We start from the raw sequence: 18,709 nt of genomic DNA, 5'->3' as shown, positions 1-18,709 counted from the left end.
CATTTAGCTGTTGAAATTATAGTTTTTTTCTTCCAGTGGAGACCCCCAGAAACCCCTGCTAGGTTTCCTCCTCTGGCTTTGGGCTAAGCCCCCAATGTCATCAAATCGTTGTAACGCCCCTGCTTTTGACTGTAGGTTACAATAGGTTGACTACCCTGCCATCTAGCGGTCAGGTTCTACAATTACTATTCATCTCATTGTCTGAGCCTCCGAGGCCGACGACATTCCTGCAGTGCGCACGGCAACTGTCCTCTGAGTCCGCTCCCTCCCTCTCTGCCTGGCATCACATAAAACTCACTGCACTAACCAACAATGGTTGAAAAGTTGCATCATTGGGACATCTGCCAAGCTTCCAAGCCTTTAGAAGGCTCATAAAAGCCTGTATAAATTAAGATTATCTCATGTTATGGCTGCATATTATTCTATCCCTTGCAACTCGGACACCATTGACATTTGAGGTTTATATTAGGAATATAAATCTACATCCTTTTTTCCCCTCCAAAATAAAACCACATAGGCCCATGTTATGTCTCAAAATGGCACTAGACCTATTTCCCCTTTGATTTATTGATGATTATCATATCTGCGGCTACTTCTTGTTGAAAAAAATATTTTTGAAAGATCAAATCGATTTTGTAAAATTGGAAAGAAGTAGGCTAATAAACTGTTGTTGTTTTAATGTTCAAGCCATTCGTACATGTTCATTCTAGCGAATGGATTATTGTTATTCTACATTTATTGAATTGTAGTTATGCCATTTCCATTCTCAACGACTGTGGAACAGCTCAGACATTTTTTTGTTACCAAATGGATTGGTATTTGTGGGGATTAAGCTTGAGCCTATAGAGTCAACAGCCTAGTGGGAACCTGCTTTGAACAAACGGGTCTCTTTATAACGATTTTCAAATCTAGAACACATTGGGTTCGCCATGAAAGCATATTTCTAAAAAGCTCTACACCCAAACATTTCATAAACACCTTATCACCGCCCAGCCCCCCCCCCCCCCCCCCCCCCCAAAAAAAAAAGATGGGGGGCGGGGGGATAATTAATGTGCCGAACAATGGAGCAAAATTAAGCATCATCGAGTTATTTTATGCGGTTTCAGTCAAAAGTCGATATCACCTTGACAGTTTGGGGGAGAAAGAAATGCCATTCAACGAAAGTGGCTCGATTATTTAGGCCAATGCAATCCATATTCTAGTTCAACGATTAACAAAGTGTTGAATCCATAAGGGAATTTGCCAAACGTAGGCTAAATGTTCTTTCTCAATCAACGCTAAAGAAGATTAACATTATTAACATTATTAAACAACGTTAAAGAAAACATTGTTTTCTGTTTCTTTGCATCTGTTAATTCTGGTTTTGGATATTAGATTTTTATTGTGTTTGAAGGTGGAAGTCATATTTTTATTCTCAACGCCGACAATATCAGCTACTCTGGTTTAGAACGTAGATATAGGCGGCAGAACATGCGCAGTGGCAGTTTGTGCCATATTGGAATGAGGTCGTGAACGACTAGGCGGAAAGAGACGGCATCTAAAACCGACTTGAAAAACTATTTACTGGTAAGAATCAGATTTTGTGACCAAATACTCACATACAATATTTTGTTTATTAAGATCTTAATATGACATAATGTAATTTGGTGCTGTCTGCGTCTTTTTTCCCGTCTCTAAAAAAGATGACTCTGGCTCGGTCGAGTGCAAGCGCCCGTATTGCTTAGTATAGCCTATCGCTCAAGCCATGACGTTTCAGTAACTTGACTTGGTCACAGGCGTTTTTAGCATGTGCCGAATCAGCCGCATTCTACTGCGGTGTCGTTGGCATCTGAACTGACCTATATGGCATAAACACAGAGAAGCTATGAAATACATGTTCTTTATTGCATTCGGTGTTCTTCTCTTTAGTGCACGTTCCAGTGTGAAAGTTGGATCATCGGCGCTCGTGCGTTCAAATTAATATCCATATTGCGGTAAGTAACCTTCTATCGGAATTCCCACAAATGTTGTTAATGTACTTAATCCATTTATTTAGTTGGATATCGCTCCTATATAATAACGGTTGCACAAGCTTGATGGACGTCTGCGGATGTATTTTATTTTACAAATAGCCTAGCCATTTTTTTTATTGTAATTTTTTTAATTCAATTGTAGTTGATTGAATATGCCTAACAGATAAGGCCTAAATTATGCAAACACATTGATATTTCAACGTAGGCTACTCTAAGCACTAAACTGACAATTTCTCTCCAGGTCCAACTTCCCAGTTATGCAACTTGAGTGATCGCAGCAACATTTTTTCAATTGACCTGCGGCAATAAACTACAACATTGTGAAACATTGACGTGCATCTATAGCCTAAAATGCTACATTGTTTCTTCTGACTTGCCAATGAAATAGCAATGCGAAGTGGGGTTTTTAGCGCAAAACTTTTATATTTACTTCTGCCATTGGTTAATTAAGTTGGAGCTATTTATGGTCAGGCTCTTCTATGGCCATTTACACGAAAAATCCAGTTCAAATAACAGTTTCAACACTGCAACAACACTGGGACAACAACAACAGTGGGACAACAACACTGCCCTCTGACGTGCGAGGGGCTCACGGGCACCCCACTAACATTAGGCCCCTACTTGACATTGGCAACATGCAACCCTGAAATAATACAATCTCTCAAAGAACAAGTAGCCTATGTGAAGGCAAATTGCTGACAAAAAGCATTCATAAACAAATAGGCTAATATTATTGTAATTGTGTTACACTTGATGAAAATACTCCCAATAGTCTAACTTTATTCTTGACATAAACCCTTGTCATCAAGACTTCACTTTCATTTACATTTCTCAAACCCTTGTGTGTTCAATCAATGCATTTCTTCTGCTTGTATTTCCTGCCCATTGATCACCCAGTGACTAAGAGGACTTTATTTAATCAGTGGCATGTTAAAAATATGTTTGTTTTTGTGTATGCATTCTAGTTTCTCTTTCAGGGCGAGTCAGTGTATTTCTGCTGGTCTGTCTTTTGGTGGAGAGAGTCAGACTGGCAGGGAGCCTGGTGGTGTGTGTGGATACTGGGCAGGCCTCTTTCAAACGATAGGGGAAGTTGTTTGTCATCCTGTTCACTTTGGTGATGAACTGAGAGTTTGTTTAACCGAATTAGCTGTGATTTCCCAGAAATATCAGCATAATAAAATAATCTTTCATCAACCCCCTCATCCTTCCCCCTTCTCAGCTTCATTCTAACTTGTCTAAATCATATTAAAATAAACTTGCAGACATTTTCAATCTTTATCAACAACTTTTAGAATAGTTTTTTTGTGTGAACATCAGGTATTAGAATACACCTCATCAGTGAGGCTTGGCTCTTTGCAAATGGCTAAATGGCTCTGCTGCTCTTTTTATCCTCCCTAGTGTGAGACGTGAGTATGACCTCCAGCACAATGAGGCCCTTTACACTGTCTGTGTGTGTCAGAAAATTCAGTCGGGCTTGGTTGGATAGCTCTGTGTGTGTACTCTGAGGGCGGCAGGGTCGTGGGTGAAAGGATGGGCTGATCCTGGGTCGCGGTGTCCGTGCGGTAGTCAGAAGGACCCTGTCTGATGGCTGTCTCTACTTTAATAGAGACATCAGACTTGACAAAGACAGGCCTGACAGCCCTGCTGAATGGAGCAGCAGTGACAGAGCAGCTATCTTCTACATCCTATACACAAACCTCTCAGCTATTGTCATTTCCAATGCTCTCTCATGCCCGGTATATAAATGCCATTTCTCTTTTGTGTTAAATTCTTTAATCTGCTTTGTCACAGACTGGCTATAAGCCTACAGCTCAACTTTGGTTCAAAGTTATCGTGTCTTTAAGAGGCCTCACTCATGCTTTTAGAAACTTAGCTAGAAGGATCATTTGTATTTTCAAAACCTTTACCTAAATGTTCTCCGTTTCACTTCTCTCACACACACTAACTAAACTTTGTTTATGCTTTTATTTGGCAAGCCCCCTCAACTTTCACAAAAATAAATGTAATCACTGGACAAATTACATCTCGTTCACCAGCTGTGCCACTTTTACCAACCACCTACTATTCTTACTTGCTCTCCTGATTTTGGCTGTCAAACACAAATAATAATCCAGCTCTCCTTTCTTCCCCAGAGATTCTAGACTTGGCCTGTGGGAGGAGCTACCATGAGTCACGAGTCACTGGAGTCTGGTGAGTAATTACATGGACCTCCAGCTTTGTTATTGGTGACGAGGGCTTTCTAACATAACAAAATTAACCGAACTGGTGTATGTGTGTGTTGCAGATGAGGACTCTAGTCAGCATGTGTCTGACTTTAACTGGGATGAATATCTGGAGGAAAACGGGACAGTGTCTGTGCCCCACCATGCCTTCAAACACGTAAGTACTGAGACCGCTCACAATCCTCTCATAACCACACACAATACTCACACACTCTTGATCCCACATTCACCTTATAAGATATTTCAATATCCCCCAGGTGGACCAGGGCTTGCAGACAGGACTGACTCCAGGTATGAAGCTGGAGGTGTGTGTGCGTTCAGAGCCTGACCAACCCTACTGGGTGGCCACCATCATCACCACCTGTGGCCAGCTGCTCCTCCTGCGCTATGAGGGTTATCACGATGACCGCCGCGCTGACTTCTGGTGTGACATCATGACGGCGGACCTCCACCCACTGGGCTGGAGCCGGCAGCAGGGCAAGCCCATGAGACCCTCCGAGGGTAAGAGAACTAGGGCTGGGGAGGAAACTCAGTTGGACGGGTGTTGTTTTACAAGTGTTATTACAGTAAAATCTAAAATTTAGTTTTCTAAAAACATTTCTGAGGTTTCTTTCCGTATTCTGTAATCGTGCCTCTCCATCGCCCCCCTCAGGTGTGAGAGAGAAACAGCCAGACTGGGAGGGCGTCCTGGAGAAAGCCCTGGCTGAGAAGTGCAGTGCACCTGCCAACCTGCTGGAAGGGGTAAGGGGGTGCTCAGTTATAAACTGGAACAACTGGGAATGTATGACAGATAAGCAAGGGTTTTGAACTCCTTACGTGAGTTCTTACGTGTGTGTGTGTGTGTGTGTGTGTGTGTGTGTGTGTGTGTGTGTGTGTGTGTGTGTGTGTGTAGCCTCAGCGTCATAAGGATCCAGTGGACCTGATGTCTCCAGGCTGCAGTGTGGAGCTGCAGGACCGTGTTGACCCTGGGCTGGCGTGGGGCGCTGAGGTGGAGGAGAATGTGGGTGGCAGGCTGAGACTACGCCTAGCTGGCACAGAGGGGCTCCCTGAAACACACTCCACCCTCTGGCTCTACTACCTGCACCCCCGTCTCCACCCACCTGGCTGGGCCAAGGAGCATGGCTGCACCCTCAGGCCTCCTTCAGGTAAGCTGATCCTCTTTTCAAAAAGACCTTGGGGAAGTTCAGTTTTAACCTTTTCATGCGTGTTCCACATCTCTAACGGTCGCCCCAACGTTTCTTTTATGTGTGTGATGTCAGAATGCACTCATTGTTCCAAAATGTGATTGTTACACAACAGGACAGTCAACCTGCGCTGTCCTCAAACCAAGGCACACTGCCTGCTAATTATGTATAGGCTATGTTTTAACTTAAAACTTGTTTGAAAATAACTTGAAATTGTTATTTTCTAACAACAGTTTCAATTGAGGTGTGTTCCACCTCCTTGTTAATTCACATAAGAAGTTGCCCATTTCACTGTTGTGGACAATTTTATGTTTGAGGCTTTACTGAGCTGGACACACTTCTCTCTTCGAGGAGATCCCAAGCACTTCCCAAGTGTTTCCCCAGATCAAGTATGCAGACATTTGCAGATCTCCAGTCAGAACACAAACTTTTTTCCCCTGGCATATTATCCAGCTGGCGCCCACATTGCCTTAATTTTTGTTTTCCTTACTAATAAAAACTTTGAACATGTGTGCGTTCCTATCAAAGTAAGTGCCTTATTACGTTATCATTATAGTGTCTTTATTGTGATGTCATTTCTACTGTAGCACACCGTATATACAGTTGAAGTCGGAAGTTTACATACAGTCGTGACCAAAAGTTTTGGGAATGACACAAATATACATTTTCACAAAGTCTGCTGCCTCAGTTTGTATGATGGCAATTTGCATATACTCTAGAATGTTATGAAGAGTGATCAGATGAATTGCAATTAATTGCAAAGTCCCTCTTTGCCATGCAAATGAACTGAATCCCCCAAAAACATTTCCACTGCATTTCAGCCCTGCCACAAATGGACCAGCTGACGTCATTCTGTCGTTAACACAGGTATGAATGTTGACGAGGACCAGGCTGGAGATCACTCTGTCATGCTGATTGAGTTTGAATAACAGACTGGAAGCTTCAAAAGGAGGGTGGTGCTTGGAATCATTGTTCTTCCTCTGTCAACCATGGTTACCTGCAAGGAAACATGTGCCGTCATCATTGCTTTGCACAAAAAGGGCTTCACAGGCAAGGATATTGCTGCCAGTAAGATTGCACCTAAATCAACCATTTATTGGATCATCAAGAACTTCAAGGAGAGCGGTTCAATTTATGTGAAGAAGGCTTCAGGGCGCCCAAGAAAGTCCAGCAAGCACCAGGACCGTCTCCTAAAGTTTATTCAGCTAAGGGAACAGGGCTGCACCAGTACAGAGCTTGCTCATGAATGGCAGCAGGCAGGTGAGTGAGGTGAAGACTTTTGGAGGATGGCCTGGTGTCAAGAAGGGCAGCAAAGAAGCCAGTTCTCTCCAGGAAAAACATCTGGGACAGACTGATATTCTGCAAAAGGTACAGGGATTGGACTGCTGAGGACTGGGGTAAAGTTATTTTCTCTGATGAATCCCCTTTCCGATTGTTTGGGGCATCCGGAAAAAAAGCTTGTCCGGAGAAGACAAGGTGAGCGCTACCATCAGTCCTGTGTCATGCCAACAGTAAAGCATCCTGAGACCATTCATGTGTGGGGTTGCTTCTCAGCCAAGGGAGTGGGCTCACTCACAATTTTGCCTAAGAACACAGCCATGAATAAAGAATGGTACCAACACATCCTCTGAGAGAAACTTCTCCCAACCATCCAGGAACAGTTTGGTGATGAACAATGCCTTTTCCAGCATGATGGGGCGCCTTGCCATAAGGCAAAAGTGATAACTAAGTGGCTCGGGGAACAAAACATCGATATTTTGGGTCCATGGCCTGGAAACTCCCCAGACCTTAATCCCATTGAGAACTTGTGGTCAATCTTCAAGAGGCAGGTGGACAAACAAAACCCACAAATTCTGACAAACTCCAAGCATCGACTATGCAAGAATGGACTGCCATCAGTCAGGATGTGGCCCAGAAGTTAATTGACAGCATGCCAGGGCAAATTGCAGAGGTCTTGAAAAAGAAGGGTCAACATTGCAAATATTGACTCTTTGCATCAACTTCATGTAATTGTCAATAAAAGCCTGACACTTATGAAATGCTTGTAATTATACTTCAGTATTCCATAGTTACATCTGACAAAAATATCTAAAGACTGAAGCAGCAAACTTTGTGAAAATTAATATTTGTGTCATTCTCAAAACTTTTGGCCTCGACTGTACACCTTAGCCAAATGCATTTAAACTTAGTTTTTCACAATTCCTGACATTTAATCCTAGTAAAAATTCCCTGTCTTAGGTCCGTTAGGATCACCACTTTATTTTAAGAATGTGAAATGTCAGAATAATAGAAGAGAGAATGATTTATTTCATCACATTCCCAGTGGGTCAGAAGATTACATACACTCAATTAGTATTTGGTAGCATTGCCTTTAAATTTTGTAACTTGGGTCAAATGTTTTGGGTAGCCTTCCACAAACCACTATAAGTTGGGTGAATTATGGCCCATTCCTCCTGACCCAGCTGGTGTAACTGAGTCAGGTTTGTAGGCCTCCTTGCTCGCCCAGGCTTTTTCAGTTCTGCCCACTACTTTTCTATAGGATTGAGGTCAGGGCTTTGTGATGGCCACTCCAATACCTTGACTTTGTTGTCCTTAAGCCATTTTATCTATTTTGTGAAGTACACCAGTCCCTCCTGAAGCAAAGTACCCCCACAACATGATGCTGCCACCCCTGTGCTTCATGGTTGGGATGGTGTTCTTCAGCTTGCAAGCATCCCCCTTTTTGCTCCAAACATAATGATGGTCATAATGGCCATATTTTTGTTTCATCAGACCAGAGGACATTTCTCCAAAAAGTACGATCTTTGTCCCCATGTGCAGTTGCAAACCGTAGTCTGGCTTTTTAAGACGGTTTTGGAGCAGTGGCTTCTTCCCTTGCTGAGCATCCTTTCAGGTCATGTCGATATAGATACTTTTGTACCTGTTTCCTCCAGCATCTTCACAGGGTCCTTTGCTGTTGTTCTGGGATTGATATGCACTTTTCGCACCAAACTACGTTCATCTCTAGGAGACAGAACGCGTCTCGTTCCTGAGCGGTATGATGGCTGCGTTGTCCCATGTTGTTTGTACAGATGAACGTGGTACCTTCAGGCATTTGGAAATTGTTCCCAAGGATGAACCAGACTTGTGGAGGTCTACAATGTTTTTTCTGAGGCCTTGGCTGATTTCTTTTTGATTCAAATGTCTCAAATGATGTCAATTAGCCTATCAGAAGCTTCTAAAGCCATGACATAATATTTTGTAATTTTCCAGGCCGTTTAAAGGCACAGTCAACTTAGTGTATGTAAACTTCTGACCGACTGGAATTGTGATACAGTGAATTATAAGTTAAGTAAATCTGTCTGTTAACAATTGTCGGAAAAAGTACTTGTGTCATGCACAAAGTAGATGTCCTAACCGACTTGCCAAAACTATTGTTTGTTAACAAAAAATTTGTGGAGTGGTTGAAAAACAAGTTTTATTGACTCCATCCTATGTGTATGTAAACTTCTGACTTCAACTTTATATATGGAGCATAATATATTTACTGTTTTATTCACATTTTCAGGTACTGGTGACAAATCATCCATTCCGATTCTTGCATAGATTGTAATGGACACATGCACTATATTTACAAAATCATATGGACACCCCTTCAAATAAGTGTATTTGGCTATTGCAAACACACCCGTTGCTGACAGGTGTACCAAATCGAGCATATAGCCATGCAATCTCCGTACACAAATATTGGCAGTAGAATGACCTTACTAAAAAGCTCATTGACTTTCAACATGGCACCGTCATAGGATGCCACCTTGCTAACAAATCACTTCGTCAAATTCTTGCCCCGGTCAACTGTAAGTCCTGTTATTGTGAAGTGGAAACGTCTAGGAGCAACAACGGCAGAGAAAGGGACCACCGACTGCTGAAGCGCGTAGTGTGAAAAAGTAGTCTGTCGTTCGTCGGGAGCTTCATGAAATGGGTTTCCATGGCCGAGCAGCAAGTGTTGGCTGGAGTGGTGTTAAGCTCGTAGCCATTGGCGTCTGGAGCAGTGGAAACGCATGCTCTGGAGTGATGAATCACACTTCACCATCTGTCAGTCCGATGGATGAATCTGGGTTTGGCAGATGCCAAGAACGCTACCTGCCCTAATGCATAGTGCCAACTGTAAAATTTGGTGGAGGAGGAATAATGCTCTGGGGCTGTTTTTCATGGTTTGGGCTAGGCCCCTTAGTTCCAGTGAAGGGAAATCTTAACGCTACATCATACAATGAGATTCTAGACGATTCTGTGCTTCCAACTTTGGCAATAGTTTGGGGAAGGCCCTTTCCTGTGTCAGCATGACAATGCCCCGTGCACAAAGCGAGGTCCATACAGAAATGGTTTGTTGAGATGATAGGTGTGGAAGAACTTGACTGGCTGCGCAGAGCCCTGACCTCAACCCCATCGAACACCTTTGGGATGAATTGGAACGCCGACTGCGAGCCATGCCTAATTGCCCAACATCTGTGTTCGACCTCACTAATGCTCTTGTGGCTGAATGGAAGCAAGTCCCCGCAGCAATGTTCCAACATCTATTGGAAAGCCTACCCAGAAGAGTGGAAGCTATTATAGCAGCAAAGGGGGGACCAATTCCATAATAATGCCCATGATTTTGGAATGAGATGTTTGATGAGCAGGTGTCCGCATACTTTTGGTCATGTAGTGTATGACGTGTAAAATGCTTTTTGGAAAGTTGTACTGATTATGATGAGCTAATGCCAGCTGTTTGTGGCACCATGTTTGTTGACATCATATAAACCATTCTGGTTGTCAAGTAAATATCTCAGACCAAAGATGTTATAACAAATCAAGGTAAAGGGATGGTTCACTCAACTGACTTCGATTGTAATTATCGTTACTCCAGGTTGCTAGCTCAGACCCCCCCCCTCCCTCCTTTCCAGGGGTTTTTATTTTTATTTAGCATATAAACTTCTCCTGTGTTTGCCCCCCAAATATTGATAAATCCCCAACACAGTAATATTTCCTGCATCATATCCCCCCACGATACCTTCCCCCATTTCTACCCCTTATCGACTTGAAATCCCCCACAAATTAAATTAACCCCCCCCACAAACCATCTGTTGTCGAAATTCTTACACAGGGGCACTCGATGTCAATCTTAAATGAATCATTGTTTATTTGTCAGAGTGCTGGAGAGGTTCCAACCAACTCAATGCACCATAGTAAACATGTCAATCAGGGCAGATACAGCAGTTGTCTTATATATGACTATACACAGACAAGTTATATTTACAAGATTTAGCATAATTAATTAATCATTACCGTTTTTGTTTCATTCATGTGACCAACCAATACTGTTTCATAACATGTGACAGACCAACACCTCGCAAGGCTTCTCCTCTCTAAGTTGAGACCTTAACTGAGATATCTTTCATTCGTTCTCAAAACAACATCTGGGCATACTGCCAAATTGCAGCTACTGATAAATGAGGATTTGTACAGTCAGCCACTTGCATGAACACAGAAATTGGCTTATCGAACAGCACATGAATAGAATACAGACATTAGTTATAAGAAAAGCACAAACATTAAAATTCCCATTACACATCCTAAAATGGTTTTAACTAAATCTGGCAACCCTGTTTAGCTTTCATGCTATGGCTAGGCAGGAGGCTTTTATTTGGGGTGATGATCTGTGAGTTGATAACATTTTATTTGCTATGTGATTTGTCAAACACTGTAAACGACTTGTCAAGTCATGTACTCCGGTTCTTGTATATGCTGTAACAAGTACATAGAAGATTTGTTAAATGCTGAAAAGTGGCCAAACAAAGTTCATGTTTTTTTTAGAAAATGGGCGCAGTCATCTTTGACTTTGACTTTGTTTATTTGTGTCTTATAGTGAATGGCATTCGGGGATTAGGGAGTTTTCGCTTGTCAATCATAAACAAACATGGCTGCCATCATAAAGGATTTAGCTGCTGTTATTTTAGCTGACATGCATCTCTTTTCTAAACAATATTACATTTCTCCCTTGTGCTCACCAGAGATGTGGTACATTGCAAACAAGTCTAGCTGTTAGGTTGCTAACTTATGTTAAAAAAATATATTTATATATATTTTTTTATAATTCACAGCAGAGCCTGTTATTTAGACTGGTTTATGGAACGAGTTTGGCTGTGGATGTGTTCCGTGTGATGCTTGGATGATGAAGTTTGAGTTTATCTTTTACAATAAAAGGTGAAATTGAGGAATAAAGTTGTGAATACCTTTTATTTCCCATCAGTACATAACATTGTTTTTCAGACAGAAATGCTGTTTAGACATGTTGGTTGCATCCTGCGTTCTGTTGCTACTTGCTATTTGTGATGGTACGCTGCAGGGACCACTCAACAATGATCACAAATATGTGATCTTATGCATCAATGTTAAGATGCAAAACATCATTTATGAATAAATCGGAGGTTGCAGTTTTTACTGTTTTAACGTGATAATTTGTGTGTGTGCTTGCTTGTTTCAGCCCTGGTCGCCCTGCACACAGAGGAGAAGTGGGAGGAGGTCAGACAGAGAATGATTGATCAGCCTCATGATGAAGCTCTCTCTGAGGAGTTATATAAGGTGATGGCACTACCAAGCATTATTTACTAACATTACAAGGGTCTGTGGAATACCTGTGCAATATTAATATAATAAGCCATCACTGTGTGGTGTGTGCGTGCATCAGGACCGGCCTGTCATCGCTGCCCACTGCTTCACTGAGGGGATGAAACTGGAGGCCGTTGACCCTGCATCCCCATTCTGCATCAGTCCTGCCACCGTTACCAAGGTAACAACCTCTTTACTGTCCCCCTCTCACCTCAGGCTCCTGGATTTGTCTGAATGTGTCCTTCCCAGGCCAAAATTAATGACTAGGTTGGATGATGGCAGTACAGTAATGAAGGTACTCCACCCAACAGTTTCCACCATATTGTTGCTGCATATTCAGTCTACTCAGATCAGTGTTCACCTCAGGGCTAGGAGAGTAGAGATGAATCCTGACATAGTACCCATGTTAACTCTGGGAGTCTATCCACTCCATGTGGAAGTGGGTAGTCAGTGAGATACAGTATGGTAGTGTATGAGGCTAGCTTTGGGTGTGATATGGTCATGGAGGAAGGATAGGGTAACTACTGCATGGAGCCAACATGAGTATGATGTAATACCCTACCTCTTCTCTTCAGGTGTTCAGTGACCAGTACTTCCTGGTAGAGATGGACAATCTCTGTGGTGATGATTTGGTGTCAGAAGGCAGTGGGAAGTCCTTCCTGTGTCACAGGGACAGTCCTGGGATCTTTCCCGCCCAGTGGAGCCTGAAGAACGGTCTCCCGCTCAGCCCCCCTCCAGGTGGGGAAACACTAGTAACATTTACAGAACTACTTTTAAAACTGTGCTCAACTTTTTTTTAAAACATTAAGCTAATTGTATTGTGGTCTCTTTCTCTCTCTCCGGTTGTGTAGGGTACCAGGGGCAGGATTTTGACTGGGCAGACTACCTGAAACAGTGTGATGCCGAGGCAGCACCCCAAAATTGCTTCCCCACAGTGAGTCAAGCGCTGTCTGACAAATGGCCTCATAGAACAATGCATGTTATCACATGAGTGTATAGCATGGGTGAACAGGGGCAATGAATAATCTCTCTCCTGATGTCTCTCTGTCTGTCTCAGGAACAGTCTGATCACAGCTTTAAAGAGGCCATGAAGCTGGAAGCGGTCAACCCACTCTCACCTGAGCACATTCACGTGGCATCAGTAATCAAGGTTAAAGGGCAACATATCTGGCTTGGCCTGGAAGGTGAGAACCTGTAGCTACGCCTCATATCTGGGCCCTGCATTTTTAAAGCTTAGTTTGAGACCATTTAAGTGTGAGCTTGTTCATAATGATGGTATTGATATTAGATCATTAATAAGTTGTGTGATTAAATAATTTGTCTCCCTGTGTGTCCAGGGCTGAAACAGGCTATGCCAGACCTTATAACTCATGTGGACTCATTGGACATCTTTCCTGTCAGCTGGTGTGAGACCAATGGTTACCCTTTGCTGTACCCCATCAAGCCCGAAGGTGGGCGTCCCAAAATAGGATCCCTCTGTGTTCCTCTCTCTAATCTGAAGGGGTGCCATGCCACAATATGCATGGAATTGTTAATATTGCAGTCACAATATTTGACAGTACTGTGTATAGTTTCAGTAGTTTCATGGTGATTATACATTGTCTTACAGTTGAGAAGCAGAGGAGGATTGCTGTGGTGCAGCCTGAGAAACAGTAAGTAGGCCTATGGGAAAGGAAGGACTCTATCATTGGTTGTTCATTGGCTGTTTGTCCACTTTTGATTGGTTAATATTCCATTCCCGTGCACTTTGACCACTAACCTGTATCTTTGTCCCTAAAGCCGAGCTCCACCCAAATCCTCAACACCCGACGCACTCAAGCAGCAGATGACCAGCCAATCAGAGACTGGTGAGTGTTCTCTGTCTCATCTAGACATCCCAGACAAATACATTAGGATTGTTTCTGAGGTGAGGCACAGCTATTACATTATGTGTGTGATGTTTTTTGTACAGGACAGGGGAATGGGAAGTACTGCTGTCCCAAGATCTACTTCAACCACCGCTGCTTCTCTGGCCCCTACCTGAACAAGGGCCGCATCGCTGAGCTGCCCCAGTGTGTCGGCCCTGGCAACTGTGTCCTGGTGCTCAAAGAGGTGAGGAGCACCCGAGTGGGATTGGAAAACCATACTACACGATATTATAACTATATTACAATATACTCAAAAGTAAAGTACACTACTCAATTCTTCTAAAAGCGGTTAGTAATAGGGCAAAATTGTACTATCCCTAAAGATCACTTTCCACTTTGAATAGTATCCATGCTAATCCCTTCATGTCTATCTCCGTCTCCCTGTGTCCTGTCCAGGTGTTGACTCTGCTGATCAACTCTGCCTATAAGCCCAGCCGGGTGCTCAGGGAGCTGCAGCTGGACCAGGAGGGCCGCTGGCACGGCCATGGAGAGACGCTCAAAGCCAAGTGAGGAACACATTCTCTGTCATTACGTCATTAACATCACCCCTTTGTAACTTTTTTCTGCTCATATTTGTGCTTGAGTTGATTCATTAAAGTGTGTACTGGGCCTGGCTAATCAGTCCTAGCGTTGCTAACCTGAGGATCTATGTTTGGCCGGCAGGTACAAGGGAAAGAGTTACCGGGCTACGGTGGAGATAGTGCGTACAGCAGACTGCGTGGCTGAGTTTTGTAGGAAGACCTGCATGAAGCTGGAGTGTTGCCCAAACCTGTTTGGACCTCGCATGGTTCTGGAGCGCTGCTCAGAGAACTGTTCTGTGCTCACCAAGACCAAATACAGTATGTGTCACCGGTGCTTGACTTGAACTGAAATAGGTGCCGGTACTCATTTTGGGTGCTTTTACTGTTTATATTTAGGAGCAGGCGCTCCACAATACTTTTGAGTTAATATTCTATGAGGGGCAGGAGCTCAAGCAGTAGAACATTTGACGTGCCATACTCAGCTCTGGTGAGCCCCTGCCCTAATCAATCAATCTAGATCTAATGCATATCTGTGAAAACTGGTATTAAAATATCTGGTGTTATTGAGATCATGCTGATATGCAGGGGGGAAAAATCTAAGTGAACCAGTGTCTGTTTTTATGTGTACTTTGTTTATTCATCTATGTCGATGGTAAAGTATTGGATGCCTAATCCTCAGGAGGACAAAGATTGTAATATTGATTTTATTCCCCCCTACAGCTTATTACTATGGTAAGAAGAAGAGTAGGAGAGTGGGCCGCCCACCAGGGGGGCACTCTAACCTGGAAGGGGGGGTGAAGAGGAGAGGTAGGAGGAGGAAGAGGAGGAAGCAACTCTTCGTCCATAAGAAGAGACGCTCCTCAGCCTCACTGGACAACACACCTGCCGGTTCACCACAGGTAACACATACACACACACACATATATCTCTATCTATCCAGACATCTTTAAACTGAACCATCCCTTTCTCTAACACAGGGGAGTGGAGAGGAGGAGGATCTGGATGATGAGAACTCTCTGAGTGACGATACTGGCTCTGAACTCCAGGACGATCAGGACGATTCAGAATATTCCATTGGGAAGTCACAACCACCAACCCCATCCCCTTCTCCTCCCGCAACGCCCCGGCCAACCCGAAAGCGCAGGAAACCTCGCTCCCCATCCTACTCTGATGAGAACCACCCACCTTCACCAAAGGTAAACTACTGTGCCTTGACTTTTTGTTTTTTCACTTTTAATACAGTGGCTTGCGAAAAGTATTCACCCCCCAAGGCATTTTTCCTATTTTATTGCCTCACAACCTGGAATTAAAATAAATTTTTGGGGGGTTTGTATCATTTGATTTACACAACATGCCTACCACTTTGAAGATGTTAAATAATTATTTTTGTGAAACAAACAAGAAATTATTTTTAAAAACTGAACTTGAGCGTGCATAAATATTCACCCCCTCAAAGTTAACTTTGTAGAGACACCTTTTGCAGCAATTACAGCTGCAAGTATCTTGGGATATGTCTCTATAGGCTTGGCACATCTAGCCTCTGGGATTTTTGCCCATTCTTCAAGGCAAAACTGCTCCAGCTCCTTCAAGTTGGATGGGTTCCGCTGGTGTACAGGAATCTTTGTCAAAACACAAATTCTCAATTGGATTGAGGTCTGGGCTTTGACTAGACCATTCCAAGACATTTAAATGTTTCCCCTTAAACCACTTGAGTGTTGCTTTAGCAGTATGCTTAGGGTCATTGTCCTGCTGGAAGGTGAACCTCCATCCCAGTCTCAAATCTATGGAAGACTGAAACAGGTTTCCCTCAAGAATTTCCCTGTATTTAGCGCCATCCATCATTCCTTCAATTCTTACAAGTTTCCCAGTCCCTGCCAATGGAAAAACATCCCCACAGCATGATGCTGCCACCACCATCACTGTGGGGATGGTGTTCTCGGGGTGATGAGAGGTGTTGGGTTTGTGCCAGACAGTGTTTTCCTTGATGGCCACAAAGCACAATGTTAGTCTCATCTGACCAGAGTACTTTCTTCTATATGTTTGGGGAGTCTCCCACTTGCCTTTTGGCAAACACGTTTGCTTATTTTTTTCTTTAAGCAATGGCTTTTTTCTGGCCACTCATCCGTAAAGCCCAGCTCTGTGGAGCGTACGGCTTAGTGGTCCTATGGACAGATACTCCAATCTCCGCTGTGGAGCTTTGCAGCTCCTAGGGGTTATTTTTGGTATTTTCTTTGCCTCTCTGATTAATGCCCTCCTTGCCTGGTCTGTGAGTTTTGGTGGGCGGCCCCCTCTTGGCAGGTTTGTTGTGGTGCCATATTCTTTCAGTTTTTTAATGATGGATTTAATGGTGCTCCGTGGGATGTTCAAAGTTTCTGATATTTATTTGTAACCCAACCCTGATCTGTACTTCTCCACAACTTTGTCCCTGACCTGTTTGGCGAGCTCCTTGGTCTTCATGGTGCCGCTTGCTTGGTGGTACCCCTTGCTTAGTGGTGTTGCAGACTTTGAGGCCTTTCAGAACAGGTGTATATATACTCAGATCATGTGACACTTAGATTGCACACAGGTGGACTTTATTTAACCAATTATGTGACTTCTGAAGGTAATTGATTGTACCAGATCTTATTTAGGGGCTTCGTAGCAAAGGGGGTGAATAAATATACGTGCACCACTTTTACATTTTTATTTTTTTTTTGAGAATTTTTTGAAACAAGTAATTTTTTTCACTTCACCAATGTGGACTATTTTGTGTGTCCATTACATGAAATCCAAATAAAAATCCATTTAAATTACAGGTTTTAATGCAACAAAGTAGGAAAAACGCCAAGGGGGATGAACACTTTTGCAAGGCACTGTATATACAGTACGTTGTATTGTCTAGACTTTATTGTCCCTGTTCAAGTTAAAAACCATAATTAACTGCATCTTTGTCTTGCATTTTGTTTTGCAGCGCTCAAGAGGTGAGACTCCCCAGAAGCTGTGTTTGGACACCAGTCCCCTAGAGTGGAGTGTGACTGATGTGGTGCGTTTCATCAGGACCACCGACTGTGCTCCCCTGGCTCGCATTTTCCTGGATCAGGTAATAATTACACACACACAGACACACACACGATAATTATCTTTACTGTATAACTGTGTGTACACTGTGGCCTACATCCATGACCATTGTTGTCTTACCCCATAACCGTGCTTGTGTTTTCAGGAGATTGATGGACAGGCTCTGCTCCTTCTCAACCTGCCCACGGTGCAGGAGTGTATGGACCTGAAACTGGGACCAGCCATAAAGCTGTGTCACCATATAGAAAGGGTCAAACTGGCATTCTACCAGCAATTTGCTACGTAGCTGAGGGTTCTAAAATAAGAGAATCTTTACATAGTCAGTAACCTGAAATGATTCCATAACTGATTTACCACTGGACATCCTTTGGACCCTGCACCCAGGCCCAGCATAACAGCAGCAGTCAGGCATGGACATCAGATGAGTCAAGACTTGCATTGTTTCTTTGCTATTTCTACTGTATGGTCAGAGAGGGGTTTACCCCACTTTATTCTAGGTAAAGACACCTCACATGGATATTCATATTCAGGTTTGTCGCCCACGGTCTCAAAATGACTCCTGGTTTCATTTGATCAACTTGCAAGCATGGACAATGCAAGGTTCTAAGCACAAAGACAAATAAACCACTGTACTATATTGTGGTATGCAAAGTGTATCTAACAGGGTGTATTTGTGTATAGTGTACATATTTAAAACATATTCTAGTATAACAGGGTGATTCATGGTTATAGCTTGATTTTCTACAAAACATATTTGCTTTGAAAGTATTTGTGAAGGCCTTCATTCAAAACAGCCTTTTTGTTTTCTCTGAAAATGATTTGAACTTAATAATCATATTGAAGACATTAGGGCCTGTGTTAAAAGCATTAGGATTGAGGTGTTTTTGGAGCAGAAATCAGATACATTTTATAGTTTTACCTTTTTCCAACAACCCTCGGTAGATTACTGGATATTGTGTGGTATTTTATTTTCGTTAGCCAACTAACTCTTTGCTGTGTTTTTAGTTTCCCTCATTTACCCGTCTCTGCCACTGAGATCAAATATATTTTACATGAGATAAAATTGATTAATTTGACTATCTATGTTTGTGGAATATGATATTTAAGAGAATATGGAATAAAAGCCTGAATCTCTTCCCCATGAGATACACGATCTTTCCTACACTTCCCATGATGCTG

General features: G+C 42.9%; 1 protein-coding gene across 1 annotated transcript; it reads left to right on the top strand.

The window, feature by feature from the left end:
• Positions 1 to 1,460: 1,460 nt before the first annotated feature.
• Positions 1,461 to 18,674, top strand: LOC129815092 (scm-like with four MBT domains protein 1). Its single transcript, XM_055868450.1, has 22 exons — positions 1,461 to 1,566; positions 1,909 to 1,973; positions 4,145 to 4,202; positions 4,297 to 4,391; positions 4,492 to 4,735; positions 4,887 to 4,975; positions 5,127 to 5,379; positions 11,921 to 12,018; positions 12,125 to 12,226; positions 12,621 to 12,783; positions 12,897 to 12,979; positions 13,103 to 13,229; positions 13,383 to 13,496; positions 13,655 to 13,697; positions 13,825 to 13,892; positions 13,997 to 14,136; positions 14,349 to 14,458; positions 14,616 to 14,791; positions 15,194 to 15,372; positions 15,451 to 15,669; positions 17,424 to 17,552; positions 17,676 to 18,674. The coding sequence occupies exons 3-22, from the start codon at positions 4,178 to 4,180 to the stop codon at positions 17,814 to 17,816; spliced, it is 2,598 nt and encodes an 865-aa protein (XP_055724425.1). The 5' UTR covers positions 1,461 to 1,566; positions 1,909 to 1,973; positions 4,145 to 4,177; the 3' UTR covers positions 17,817 to 18,674.
• Positions 18,675 to 18,709: the final 35 nt, after the last annotated feature.

Source organism: Salvelinus fontinalis, chromosome 18 (assembly GCF_029448725.1).
Source record: "Salvelinus fontinalis isolate EN_2023a chromosome 18, ASM2944872v1, whole genome shotgun sequence".
NCBI classification, from domain to species: domain Eukaryota; kingdom Metazoa; phylum Chordata; class Actinopteri; order Salmoniformes; family Salmonidae; genus Salvelinus; species Salvelinus fontinalis.
This window is presented reverse-complemented; position numbering and strand designations above follow the sequence as displayed.

Bases quoted from the DNA above. Each gene is read 5' to 3' on its own strand.
- LOC129815092 (XM_055868450.1), top strand. From the start codon at position 4,178: ATGAGTCACGAGTCACTGGAGTCTG. The intron at 5,380-11,920 runs GTAAGCTGATCC...TGCTTGTTTCAG, and splicing joins CACCCTCAGGCCTCCTTCAG to CCCTGGTCGCCCTGCACACA. The intron at 14,137-14,348 runs GTGAGGAGCACC...TGTCCTGTCCAG, and splicing joins GTGTCCTGGTGCTCAAAGAG to GTGTTGACTCTGCTGATCAA.